The sequence below is a fragment of the Castor canadensis genome, chromosome 13 (assembly GCF_047511655.1).
Source record: "Castor canadensis chromosome 13, mCasCan1.hap1v2, whole genome shotgun sequence".
Taxonomy (NCBI): Eukaryota; Metazoa; Chordata; class Mammalia; order Rodentia; family Castoridae; genus Castor; species Castor canadensis.
The window spans coordinates 49,954,421-49,969,028 of record NC_133398.1 but is presented as its reverse complement, the minus strand read 5'-3'; the positions used below and the strand labels follow the sequence as shown (position 1 = coordinate 49,969,028).

Genomic DNA, 14,608 nt, shown 5'->3' with positions numbered 1-14,608 from the left:
AAAGTGAGACTCTTATCTTAAAAATAACCAAAACAAAAAGGGCTAGGGGCATGGCTCAAGTGGTAGAGCACCTGCCTAGCAAGCATGAAGCTCTGAGTTCAACCCCATTAACTAAAAAAAGAAAAGCGTTTACCAAAAAACTTGAACTAAAAGACTTAAGAGTGGTAACTAGTAGAGGAACAAGCTAAACAATGCAGCAAGAGACAAATTCCCAGATGTGGACAGCTTCTTAAATGGATCGATGGCCTATTAAAATAAAGGCAGAAATTACTCTTAATTTAGAGACATGGCAGTCAAGTGCAAGGTAAAGACCTTGTTTGGACCCTAAATCTAACAAAGTTTTTTATGACATCAGAGAGATTTGGATATGGTCTGAGTTAAAGCTTAGGATTTGCAACCATGAGAAAGCTAACAAAGCAAGTTTGACAAAATTTTGGGAATTTGGGAATCTGCGCCATGGGTATATGTAATCTTCTGCATCTGTGCTGGTGAAATATTTTTATATTGACTTCATAACTGTTTACCTGCCCGCCCTGGGCCCATGGTTGACTTGTATTCACAATTCCAGATGGTCACACTTTAATTCCTACTGAGGAGCACGTTGCCACAGGTCCAGAGCCTGAAAAGCCCCATCGCATAGCATCTTGAAGCTACTTTATAACAATTGCCTTCATCTTATTCACAGCTGCTATTGATTCTGGAATGAAGACCAAGATGTTGCCTAGACCTAGTTCACCAGTCTTCAGAGGATGGAGAAGTGGCTTTAAAAAAGAAAAAAAATCAAAAACCTTTTGTTTTGTTTTGTTTTTGTAGGACCTCCATAAGGCCTCAGACCTTCTATGATGGAAGTCACTCCTGTTCCAGAGGAGTGTGCCATATTCCAATGGCTGAACCATTTTGCCCTAAAACGAGAGAGGTTTGTAGTCTTTCTGGAAGGTGTACCAGAATACAGCATAAAGGCTTGAGGTGGTGTCTCAGTTAGATCAGTTGGCTGAGAAAGTGGGCCCTCTTTGTCCCTCGAGTTTGCTTTGTATTAAAGGTCTTAGGAAGAGTTCTTTCCCTCTACTAATAATACTCTCCATCGTTGTACGCCAGAGCACTCAAAGTTGCAACCTATCTTTTTTTCATGTTTCAGTTTTGCTGTCAGGATAACTTTTGCTTTCAATACCAGCATATCTTTCATATACTCATGAAGAAGAATTGTCACAATGAATTGTCAAGTGGCAGGCAAGATGCACAATGGTTGTACCATATACTACCATTTGTGTTACGAATCTGTGTGTATATAGAGATAAGTATATAAATACTTAGAAGCAAATAGAGTATTTCTAGAAAGCTAAAACCTTGTAACAGTGCTTGGAGAGATGAATTGGATTCCTATGAAAGATGGGAGAAATACTTTTCCAAAACAACATCTTTTTGCACTGTTTATGTTTTGTACAATGTACATCTGTTACCTGATCATTTCAGGAGATAATCTAAAAGTCCTGAGACATTAAATAGATTTAGCCTGGTCATCTAGTACTCTTAGTCCCTTTGTGAGGACTGTGGTGACTTCAGTACATCTGTGATTACCCAACACAAGCAAGTGAAATCATCTTAACCTCAGAACTGAATTCTTACTCTGTGGTTTGTTGTTATTGTTGTTTTGTTTTGGTTTTTTTTTTTTTTTTTTTCTTATACCTTAAGATGCTGTTATCTATTCTAGTGGGAGTACAAGGTTCTGGTTTAATTGGTGAGGCCCCCCCAGTGTCTGTCATTTGGGTCAACACATAAGTCTCATTTTCCTCCTCCTCACAGTTATGATATCTGCCTCCCAGGGTGATGGTGAAGATTTAACCTGTCACAGGCCAGTGGTGCATAGTGGCTATGATCTTTCTTTACACATGTCTAGCAGCACTTTGAAGTTTATCCAAAACATGTATAGCTCCATTGTTCTTTGAAGACACTTCATGAAGGCAGGACTAGGTTGGTTGCTTTAACTTTGAAAAAAAGAGAGGGGAGAGGAGATAGATATTTTGGACCCTTGCATTTATAGCCAACTCTTTAGGGAAAAGTTTTAATTAAATGAGATCTTACGTTCAGTATTTATATAATAAATACGATGTATAATGAACCGCTCATTTTCCACTGCTTGTCATGGTTCTTTGGGGTTGCCAAGTCTCTTGTTAAAATTCTTTTTCCAGTTGCCATGGTATAGTATGACCTATTTGTAAGGAAATAATGTTAGGTTAATTTGCTTATGTGGTTAAGACCACGTGCAGGTAAAACTTAGGACTCTTTTGGCACCTTCTTTTGACTTTGAGTCATTTCATTTTATATATCTGATATCCCAGGGACCTTTGCCAATTATTTGATAAATGTGTAGAAGCTGCCAGTGCTAATAATCATTAAAGGACCAGTTTAGCATATACATAAATGCCTATAATAGTCCCAGCACAATTCTGTGCTACTATATACCTTACCTTAGTTAATCTTTAATCTCTTCACACTCTGAATTACCCAGTATTATTATTCCCATTAATTAAAAGGGGATGTTAAAAGCTAGGTATGGTAGGACATATCAGCTATATGGGAGGCTGTAGGAGGATCATGTTCCAAGCCCAGACCCATGCAAAAGTGTGAGACCGTTTCTGAAAAATAAAGCTAAAGCAAAAAGAGATGGGAATGTGATACAAGTCATAGAGTGCTTACCTAGATGGTGTGAAACCATGAGTTTAAACCTCAGTACCACCAAGAAAAAAAAAAAATACTCAAAACAAGGGGGGAGGAGGGATCTTAGCAAAGGCTAAGAAAAAAATGAAAACAATTAATAACCTGAAGATAGATGTTCATTATTAATTAAAACAGTGGACAAAATGGTAAAACTTCCTAAAAACTTGTGTGTGACCTTACATTAAAGAAATGCTAAGATAAATTTATTCTTGGACAGAAAAATTATATACAAACTCATTCTAATTTCATCCTATGTGCTTGGAGTGACAACAGGCAAGAGAAATCACTTTCTAACCAAAACAAAGCTTTCCCAAAGGGAACAGTTTCAATATAAAACAGAATTCAACATTAATTTCTCAGAAGCTTAGGGAATAAAACGCAACACAACTCTTTAAGGAGACATGAGTGATGAGACGCCTCTTAACTGAGCCTAAAAGATCAAGAGCTAAGGCTCAAATCAGAATTCATAGCCTATCTTAGTCTCCTAAAGTTGTTAAAAAGTGAATAGTAGTAAAGCACGTAGAACATCTGGTGCAGAGATGTCTCATGTTTGCTCTTGTAGCTGTGAGCTCTATGTGCAAAGTCTGGGAGAAGAAAGGATTGTATAGATGTACAGGGTTAGATAATACTTTTCTGTGGTCTTCTGGGTTCTCTCTTGAGGGCAATATAGTCAAAAAAAACCAAAAAAGTATGCAATGAATTTACTAAACATTAGGAAAAAATAAATTTTCATACTCTGCATATATTTGTATGTTTTGAGCTTTTGGTTTTCCTTTTTTTAGGTCCTCATAGAGACTGCTAAGAAGCTAGGACTTCGCTGCCACTCAAAGGGGACAGTGGTCACAATTGAGGGGCCTCGTTTTAGCTCCCGGGCAGAAAGCTTCATGTTCCGCACCTGGGGGGCGGATATTATTAATATGACCACTGTTCCAGAGGTGATTCTTGCTAAGGAGGCTGGAATTTGCTATGCAAGCATTGCCATGGCAACAGATTATGATTGCTGGAAGGAGCATGAAGAAGCAGTAGGTGGAATTCTCTTCTGAGCATGTGGTGTGGGTTTGAGTGTCTTGAGCCATTAAGAGAGCTCTTAACTATTTATTTTGCATTTGTTTCTGATAGAGCCTTTCTGCAAAGTTAGGTTGTCATTAGGTATTACCACATATTGTCTATAGATCCCACTGGAAGATAAGAACAAAGATCTTTTTAGAAAAAAAAGGACTCTTTTGTTCAAGAATCAATAGCGAAAGAGTACATTCTAGGCATGTAGATGCATTAGTAATCATTGAGAGTTGAGCTTTAATTTAAGGATAAAGATATATTTTGATTATAATTTCCTTGTACTATGTTACATTTATTGCACTTATTTTCAAGAGGGAAAAAAGATTGCCTCTTCCTGGGAAGAAGACTGTCCCTATCTGTTTAGCCTACCATAGCTGGATGCTGTGCTCAGCATAAGAATGAAACAACAAATAAAAAAATCCTCAAAGAGCCAGATTGTGTTTAAGGAGAGTAGAGGTTAAACAAACTGGTATAAGAAAACTAAAGCATATGAAGAAACACTGTGAGATACAAAAGTACCTATCCAATTGACCAAATCAAGTACTTGAAGTCTGAAAGTGCTTCTTTTAAGTGTGATGAGAAAGAAGGGCATGATTGAAAGGAGTTGAGAGTAACTAAAAGATAGGGGCAGGGGCTGAGCTATAGCAGGGCCATGCACTACAGTTAAAGATTTCAGGTTCAAGGTCAATTCAGGGTGTTATTCAGGGAAAACAATTCTAGCAAGTCCAGCTAGAATTTGAGGACACTGGAACTCTGAGGTGAGGCTTCCAAAGTGAACATTTTCATTTTGGAAAACCTTAAACATCATGAAACCCATTAGCCACCTTCTATAATTATCCATACCCTTACCTATTTCTCCCTCCCGTGCCCTCATTTTGAAATAAATATTTTTATTAAAGTCCTCTTTTAGTTAAAACCAAACAAAAACAAAACATAGACACACACCATTATTGTACTAAGAAAATGACTTTCTTACTATAATCAGATATCCAGACTTTTTACATTTTCTTTCTGATCTCATAATTTTCAAATCAGGATCTCTTATAATCCATACATTATATGTTAATGATATGCCTCCAAAGTCTTTTAATCTAATATTCCTTCCCCTCTTCATTTCTTACGTTTTACTTGGGAAGAAAAGTTTAAACAAAATCATTTGTCATTTTAAAATATAGAAAGGTACAAAACTACAGTGAAAGAATTTTGAAGGAAGATATATAAGGGTGATTGAGCACATTTAGGGGAGGTGACTCTTTCTCCAAAGAGGCTCTAACCATTGTGTCAAAGAGTTGATTATTTCATACCCAGTTTCGCATAAAACAAGGTTAGATATTCTTGCCATCTTTTGTCCATGTGTACAGTGTTTTGGGACATAGATGAACCCAGATTTTTTGTTTTTAATGAATGCTTTATCCTGATTCCTTGGGGTGATACACTATTGCTAAGTACCAGGATACCTTTTATGTAAGAGATTTGCAAATACCGACTTAAGTCACACCATGGTAGTTGGTTTGGCAGTTTTGTAACCTAAGGGACAGTCCAGCCTCATAATGTTAAGAAGATGCTTCCAATTTTTAGGAAACTTAAGCCCTTGCCACTTCCTGAGAGCTAATTGTTTCCTGCCTGTAGCTTTCTGCTCGGTCTCAAAACATACATCTTCTTTGCAGAAGAGGTTGGAGAGCAGTCAGTCAGAGCTACTTCATTCAAAAGCAGAAAAACAGCTCTGTGTAAGAGGAAAGACATGAAGTCAAATACGGTAAATACCACAAGAAAGACACACGTGAAAATAACATCAGTTCAGCCAGCCATGTGTGTCACTGTGCTTTAAACCAAATGTGCTGCCTCGCATGGCAAGAAGCTTCTAGAGTTGCTTAAACCCACTCCCAATTTTAATTGCCCTATTTCTTTGTGGCACTCTGCAATGTACTTATCCTGTTCACTCTTCTGTGGGATGAAGCCAGGTAATGGAGTTGAGGGTAGGAGTTACTCAGTTATTATTCCGACCTTGAAGGATCTCTGGGAGAATTAAAGTAAGTAGTACATGTAGAACAGTAAGCTCATAGGAAGATGGTAACCACACTGGAGTGGGGGGAAAGGGAGTAGTAACAAAGTTTGCCAAGAACATAACTTTTAAGGTTTGAGCTGGACCTTGAACAGAGCGTTAAATTTCTGCTGTGAGTCACAGGTTAGTAGGAAGGGCATTTTGGGTGGAGCCCAAGAGGGCAAGAACAAAGAAAAGAGAAGTCAGGGTCTATGCAGATATATCAGTCACAGGAAAAGTATATGGGAATAAGTAAAAATAAGGTCAATCTCCTGGACACTTTATGTCCCTGCATTTAATGACTTAGCTGAAACAATGCCTTTGCGTGTATTTGGCAAATGCCCAGCTGGCCACCACTTTGTGTCACATAGTAATAGGAACTTCCCTCTGCGATGGGGCTTATTTTTGTCTAAGCACATCTATGTTGTGGGAACCATCTGGACTTACACTTAAGCAGTTAGAAAGATAGAATCATCTTAACAGTAGACTTCCTCTAAGCATAGTGAAGCATGACAAGTATTCTGCCCCAGGGGTCAGTTTTATATTCACTTGTTTCCAGCTTTCCCTCATGAAGCAGTTTCAGTCATATACAAAAGTGGACAACAGTATAAGCATCCAGGTGTCTCCACATCCAGCCTTAACCATGATGATGTCAGTTATGACCGATCACATTTCATCTAACCTCCCTCCCATGACTTTAATCCAGAAACATTTCAGAGAGTTCTAAAATAACAGTACTAAATTATGTTCTAACAATAATTAATACATACATCCGAACAAAATTCTAGTTTCCAGTTAAATGTCATAAATGACTTTTTTCCTGCAACTTTTCTAGCATGTGTATAATGTACACTTGCTCGTAATCCCAGGACTTACAAGGCAGAGGCAGAAGTTTTGTGGGTTCAAGGTCAGCTTGGACTACGTAGTGAAACCTGTCTTAAAAAAAAAAAAGACAAAATTTTCTAAAAAAACAAAACCAAGGTCTATTGAGTTCCCCCAGTATGAATCATTGAAAGCTCCTTAAAAAATAGTTTTAATGGGTTTCTTTATCCTCTAGTTTCTGTAAGTTGGTAGCTATATATAGTTGATAAAATTCAGGTATCATAAATAAATGTTTTGTTTTTCCATCTGGATACACAAAATGAGTGGGATTTTTTATTTGGAGTTTTTTTGTTTGGTTGGCTGGTTGATTAGTTTGTGATGTTAGTAGCTAATTCATTAATTTAGCTTTTAAGATTCATTAAAATGGTGATACATTGGTTCCATGAGGTTCTTCTTTATTAGTTAGAATACCTTTCTTGAGAGAAAGTACTGCTTTTATTTAGTTATCCAATGTAGCAACAGTTTTAAGACTGGAACTTATTCTACTGTGAATGGGGAGAACAGCTTTACTTTTAGACCATGCTAACCCATTGTATGTCGGATATACTTTCTCAGACACCATATTGAAATCTGTCAGTACTTTTCAGAGGTACCATTGGGTTTCTCTAAGACCTCTCCCCTAGGACTAAAATCATCTTGATAAATGCAGTGTTTGAACTCAAGGGATTGAATTTAGAATAAATAGACTCTATAGGTCAGATTTGTCTTAGTCTCTTTGGGCTGCTCTAGCAGAAAATCCCACAGACCAGATAGCTTCTAGACCAAAAAAGGTTTATTTTTCACAGTTCTAGAGATTGGAAAGTCCAAGATCAAGCCACTGGCCAATTCTGTGTCCAGTGGGATCCCACTTCTTTACGGACGTCTGGTGTTAGGGAGCTCTCTGTGACCTCTGATCCCATTCATGAGGACACTGTCTTTATGACAGAATCACCTCCCAAATGTCCCATTTCCTAAATCTGTCACATTGAGGGTTAGATTTCAACAGATGAATTTGATAAAGATACATTCATCCCATAGCAAGGTTGGAACTCAGGAAAATGTTATTTGCAAAGCAATAGGCTTTTAAATTCTAGTAAAATGCTGTGCTGTTATGTCTCTAGGTTTCAGTGGACCGGGTTTTAAAGACCCTGAAAGAAAATGCCAATAAAGCCAAAAGTTTACTGCTCACTACCATACCTCAGATAGGGTCAATGGAATGGTCAGAAACTCTCCATAACCTGAAGGTAAGTGTTCTCAGCCATCTCGAAGCAGACACTTCTATAAAAACTCAGCTGCTTTTTTTTTTTTTTATTTTCCCTCTTACTTGCATTTTTACCTTTGGTCTATCTGCTCAAGTATTTTGTGCATTTCAAGAAATTTTTATGCCTTTACTGCTATACCAACTCTACCAACCACTTGTGAGATTGAGCAATCGTATTTTCTGGCTGATGATGAAAGACCACTGGAGGCTGAGGTCAGGAGATTTAGTTGTATCATCTAGTGTCCCATATTCTTGAAGTTGTACTGGAATGTATCCTTACTTTTACTGCAGAAGATTGACAGTGTGTCCTCTACATACTGCTTACATTGTTTTCAGAACTATTTTTATTTTGGTAAATTCATTCAAAATGGTGGTGAACCATTAAGGCCAAAACTTTAACATAGCACAAAAATGGTGCCAGGGAATATCTGCTTATGGTCAATGTTGCATCAAACTAAGACAGTAATTGATAATCATAAGGCAGGATGCAGATTGATAGCTTTCCACGTCTAGTATTAATTCCCAGAATATAATTTAAGCTGGCAGCTAAGGTTAAAGTGCATGATTTTTATTCGGACATTTTGTGATTCTCTTGATTAACAACATTGTTCGGTTTCTACCTTCTGTTGGTATCTAAAGGGGGTATGTATTAGGGCTGGGAATGTGTCTCATGTGGTAGAGCACCTGCCTAGCAAATGCAAGGCCCTGTACTGCCAAAAAACAGGGTATATCTTAGTCTGCTAGAGCATACCTATATTCTGTCTTATGACAATAGATGAAAGAGGATTTGAAAGGTTGATGGAGGCCCTCCTTACCTGAATTACCACCATGGAGCTCAGGAATGAGAACCACATTTTTAGTGTGATGAGGACACTATGTGGTCATAAGTGATTTATAATGCTTGCTGATTTACTTGGTATAAATGCTCTAGCATAGCTAATTTGAAACTACCAACAAGAAGTTACTGTGAAGGTGGGAAGCAGCACTTGCAAGCTAGTGCAACAGGCTCCAGCACACCACTGTGACTACAGTTACTCACCCACGCCTGGCAGAGTCAGGAAGATAGAATTCATGATCTCCCTTCCCTTCGAGGAAACACATCTGTTAGTTTCAACACTGTATACCTAGCACGTAAATGGTATTTAATGAATAAATGATAGTCCCTTTCCCCTGTGAAGTATTTTTATCCTAGTTGAAATACAGGAAGCCCTTATTATTATTCTCTATGATGAAAAGGAAAACAAAAAAATCCTGCAAATTTTTGAGCGTTGGTTTAAATGAAAAACAGGCTTTAAAACCAGTTACGTTTAGCTGAGTACACTGAGTATAAAGCAGTTGGGCAGCACAACTATAGTGTGTAAGAATCACATGGTGGTTTGCTGGAAGTGTCGCTCATGTTTGCTGCTACAGAGCCAGTGTTACCTGCAGGGTGGAATAGAGGTGGGAGATTTTGGCTCTTCAGCTAAACCCACTTCTACCAAGGTCTCGAATTTGAAGATAATTTCCTAAGTGAAAATGCTTGGATGACAGTAATCGATGTTGTTTTGGGGAAGTTTATGAAATTGTGGCATTGTGAAGAGGGTTAGTTAGTATGTATAGTTTTCTTCAAAGACACTTAAAAAATGAGGAATTGCTGCTACAGACAAAATTGAGTATTGTGGCCTCCATTCTGGAGTATTAAGGAACACTTAATAATCCCTTATTCTGGATAGTATTTCATCTTCTAAGCACTGAAATGTACATCATTTATTACTCACTAGTTCACTTCAGAAACACTGTATGCCTTCTATGTCAAGTTCTGGTTTAGCTTCCCAAAGACTTCCCATAATGATAAAGACCCATTCAGACACATTAAAATTTTGATTATATTTTTTTCCACAGGGAGATTATGATAAGGGCTGAACCCAGCATGTAAAGTGGGTGAAAGTGAGTGATTATCAGAACAGTCCTTTGAGAAGCCTTTTTAACCTCATTTTATAGGAAAGGAAAGTCATGAACCAAGCATTAAGAGTTGTGCCTGCCAGGTACAGCAGCTCACACTTGTAATCCTACCTATTTGGAAGGTGGAGATCAGGAGGTTTGCAGTTCAAGGCTGGCCCAGTCAAGAAATTCTTGAGACACCACCCCCATCTCAACCAATGAAAGTTGGACATGGTGGTGCATGCATGTTATCCCAGCTAGGAGGGAAGTATAAATAGGAGTATTACAGTCGCTGCTAGCCCAGGCATAAATGTGTGAGACCCTATTTAAAAAAAAAAAAAAACTGAAGGAGTGACTCATGGTAGAGCACCTGCCTAGCAAGCACAAGACCATGAGTTCAAACTCCAGTACTGGTATTAAAAAAAAAAAAAGTTGTACCTAAAGTCTCACATCTGGTTAGTGATTTTTAAATGTTGGCAAACATGAAAATTGATCTGGAGAATTTATTGAAGGTGTATGTCCCGCCAGGAACCCAGCTGCTCACAACTCCTCACCCTCCCTCTGATTGGGACTGTCATCAGAATCATTGGCTCCTGAGTTCTGAAATGAGCCATGCTGCAAGCTTCATGTCCTATGTAAAGAATCTATCCTCTCACTCTCTATGCCCCAGTAGCTCCCTAGTTAGCAGCACATGACTTGCTGGGTCCTGCCCCCCAGTGAGTGTTTATGGATAGGTGGGAGTGCTTCCAGCAGCTCACAAGCCAAGAGTGTAATCTGTCAGAGCTATAATGGGGCTAGAGCTATAGCAGTCCCTCAGGCCTCCAGGAGCAAAGGCCATGAAACATAAATGAAGGTGAATATTCATAGTTAGTTTACTGAGTGCCAACTATTAATCCTTAGGTATGTCAGGCAGAGGAGGCAGCACAGAGCAAATTTTACCAAGCATAATTGGTCTTCTGATTCACAATTATCCTGGAGCTGCAGGCCTCTACACAGCCAGAACCTGGACTCAGGCCAGCAGAAAGGGTAAGGGCTACTCTCTGGGAAGTCCAAATGCTCAGGGACCTCCTACCCTGAGATCCTTCCCTATGATGATAGGGCTGTGGAAGGAAGGAAGGCGTGCAACCCTGCTCCAGAAAATCATCCAGGGCCCCACTCTACCCATATCTGAAGAAGGTAGGAAATCCCTTTGAGGCAAAGCCCAGTCCTTCCACTGGCACATTGGCAGGTGGGGCACCAGGTAGCCATGGACTCAGCTCAGATCTGCTATAGCCAGGAGCAAGGACCAGGGTCTGCTCTGCCCTCCATTCAAGGCCCAACATATCAGGATTCTCACAGCTATATAGTGGGATTGGAAATGGGTGCCCAGGATGCTGAACTGGGAAGACTTGGGGGGTGCTGCCAGAGAGTAAAAGGAGAGAGGTAGATGCTGTGGTCATCTTCACTTCACTGAGGAGACTAAGGTGCAGAGTGGAGTAGGGAGGAAGGCTGAGCACAGCAGGGTCATTCAACTGTCTGATATCCTGAGGCCTGCAAGAAAGAAGGGTGACCTCCCATCACAGGCAAGTGAGGGGTTTCAGGTGGGGTTTTGTTTTTTCACTCTGCCTCTTTTCTTTTTTTTTTTTTTTTTCCTTCCTTTTATGAAAAATTTCATCTAAAAACTATTAGGTCAGGCCAAGCAAGGTTAGCATTTGCACCAGAGGTTCAGGGGATGCCACAGTGACCCTAAGCTGGACAGGGAGTCGCTACCATGGTGAGTCAGGCAGATGAGGTGACAAGGAACCCTCGTGGGAATAATGGAAAGAGACTGACTATGCACAGTCAAATATGTAAATATACTGAGTATAATAGGATCAATGCTTCTCACCTTAGGGACAAAGGAGTTACCAGAAGGGCAGGAGGGAAAGTTAGAAGGAAGCCAAGATAAAAATCTAAAGTATCAGTGTGAAATCACGGTTTTTAGTATACAGACTGTCCCTAACTTGTGGTTTTTCAGCTTGATAGTACAAAAGTGATAGGCATTCAATTTTAATTTGATCTTTTCCCAGATTCATTATAGGCAGTATAATACTCTCTGAAGCCAGACTGGACAGTAGCAGTAAGATGAAGCTCCCAGTCAGACACAAGATCACTGCACTTTACAGTGCACTGTGTTCCTAGCAGGCACATTTGGAGATTGGGAGTATGACAGTTTATGATGGGTTTGTTGTGATGTAATACCATCGTGAATCAAGTAGTATCTGTAGGTATAGACTAAGTGGAAGAGCAAAAATAGAGATGTAAATCAGCCTCTGGATCAATGGATCTATATTCACATATTCCTTATCATAGTCTACTGAGAGCTCCCAGGAACAATGATAATCTAAGAGCTAAAAGCATATCTTGTATACCCAGTGCTTGATTTCTAAATATGCTTATTCACTAAAATGAGCCAGGGCTTCTTGGAGAAATAATTGATTCCAGGACTGGGTCAGGAAAGTAGAAGATGAACCTGGGGACACCTTGTCATCCCAAAGGCAAGTAGGTACATAAAGAACAATGGGGCATATCAAAAGGACACAATTACCATCCTGAAATAACCCCCACCCCAAAAAGAAAAAAAAGAGTTTGTCCATCAGTCCTCACTCTAATCCACAAAAATCAAAATCTGGAGGTTTTTTGTTGTTTTTTCATCTGTTAAAGCAAGCAACCCAGATAACTAGTGCCTGCAGCACTTGTCATCTCTACCTACTTTCTTCCTTTCAGAATATGGCCCAGTTTTCTGTTTTGTTACCAAGACATTAAATAGCATGGCTGCCAACAAGAAAAGAAGACTTTCTACTTCTAGTCATTTTGCTTAACCTGGAGAAAAAATAAAATGGGAAAGACGTGTAGCTTTCATGTGCTTACCTTCAAAAGAAGAACATGTGGTAAGAAAGACAAGATATTGCTTATATTAAAAACTCCCATTCAAAAGAGTTGGACTGCTTCAGGACACAGAAGAAAAACAAATGCCAGTACACATGGGAAAATCTCACATTTTAGAGAGAAAAACAAGAAGATACCATTCTCACCTCCCCCAGTTAAATTTGCAACAATAAAGATTGTGGGAATATCCAGTTTTCTGTGTTGCCAAGGAATATATAAGAAAGAAATGGGACTCTGGCTGTTTACTGGTGTGACCATAAAGTAGCACAATCTTTCTGGAGGACAATTTGGTAAGATGCTTCAGAGGCTTAAAAGTTCTTAGGCACTTTGTTGAGTACTCCTAGGAATGTCTCTTTAAAAAGTTACCAGAGACATATACAAAGAATTACAAATAAGGAATGTTTAGTAGTGTTGCTTATAATAGCAAATATTCAAAATAATCTGAATACCCAACAGTAAATTATAGTTTAATTATAACTTGATTGTGAATATCATATTTTCATATAATATTTAACGTCCAAAAGAAATGGTTACTTTATAATATGAAAGGAAAAAGTACATAAGCCTTTTTCAGTGCTAATTTTAAAATGCTGTGGTAATGTACAAAAAGACTGGAAGGGAATATATATAATGTTTGATTATATTTGGGAGAGGGATAATAGGTCAGTTTTATTTTCTTTGAGTCTTTCTGTATCTTCACATTTTTCTATAGGAGTGTAATAAAATAGTCAAGTTACAAAATAAAAATGGACTTCTCAAGATCAAGTTCTTGAAAACAGTTTTGGTAATGAAAGAAAAGTTAGATGACAGCATAAAGAAGAGCGTCATTTAGGAAAGTTAACATTTTTATTCACTTAAAAAGAAGGATTATTGGTGACCAGAGAGTCAGAACAATACTTGGGTTTGCAACAGCTGCCTAAGAAAAGCTGTGTGTTTACTACTGAAGTAGTGTAAAAGTCAAATTGCTTCAAAAATTAGATACATATGTATCAGACATTTTTTAAATTAATACTTGTTTCTACTGCTTTTTATGAGTTTACAGGTTACTTTACATGAGCTGGTAATTTTTGTTTTTTAATAAAAAGAATGAAAGCTTTTTCCCTAAACTTTTTATCATTGATTTTATAGGAATTCTTTTGTTTTCTTAAATTTTCTTTCATGGGAAGGTATATATATATATATATATATTTTTTTTTTTCCCCCTCAGAATTATTTCTCCCTTTTCTGGTCTACAGTATACATGAACAATCAGAATACAGGATGTTTTGTTTAAAGAGTCTGTGAGGTCACATGTTTGTGTCTATGAGATTGACTCCAAGATAATAGGCTGCTATTTGTAAACAAATAAACAGTTACTCTCCTGTGCTACTGTTGCCATTTGGACTATATATAATTATGACTCTTTGACTCCCTGAAGCAGTGGTTTCAACTCTGGTTATTAGAGATCTGTGGAGAACCTGAGAAATGTGAACCAGTGTTCTCCAGGTCTAACCCATGATTGTTTTCACCATACTGTGATACACTCAGTACCTTAGTTTCCCTCGTTCTTAGTAGGTATGTGAGAATGTCAAGGCAAAAACATTGGCATTTGTCTTGCTGTCTTTACAAAATAGATTTCTCTTCAATTTGGAGAGGTACTTTTCTTGATTCAGTAGTACGTTCTAGCAGCTTCATTTGCAGACTTGTCAAATAAATGGAGTTATTCCTGGTCTTGGGGGTGGGGCCTGATAGTTTGCATTTCTAAAAAGTTATAAGTGATGCTGCTAGTCTGGAAACACCAATTTGAAAACCACTATCATAACTCTTTCTGCAGTTTTACTCTGGCTATCACGCCTTTCATAATC

At 38.4% G+C, this 14,608-nt stretch overlaps 1 protein-coding gene across 1 annotated transcript in view; it reads left to right on the top strand.

Moving 5' to 3' along the window:
• The window catches only part of Mtap (methylthioadenosine phosphorylase), a 47,493-nt gene extending 33,356 nt beyond the window's left edge, over positions 1-14,137 (top strand). The window contains exons 5-8 of the mRNA XM_020186510.2: positions 814-916; positions 3,498-3,737; positions 7,798-7,920; positions 12,603-14,137. Of these exons, the coding sequence (XP_020042099.1) occupies positions 814-916; positions 3,498-3,737; positions 7,798-7,920; positions 12,603-12,641 (505 nt within the window). The 3' untranslated portion in view covers positions 12,642-14,137. The remainder of the gene's footprint in view (positions 1-813; positions 917-3,497; positions 3,738-7,797; positions 7,921-12,602) is intronic.
• Positions 14,138-14,608: the final 471 nt, after the last annotated feature.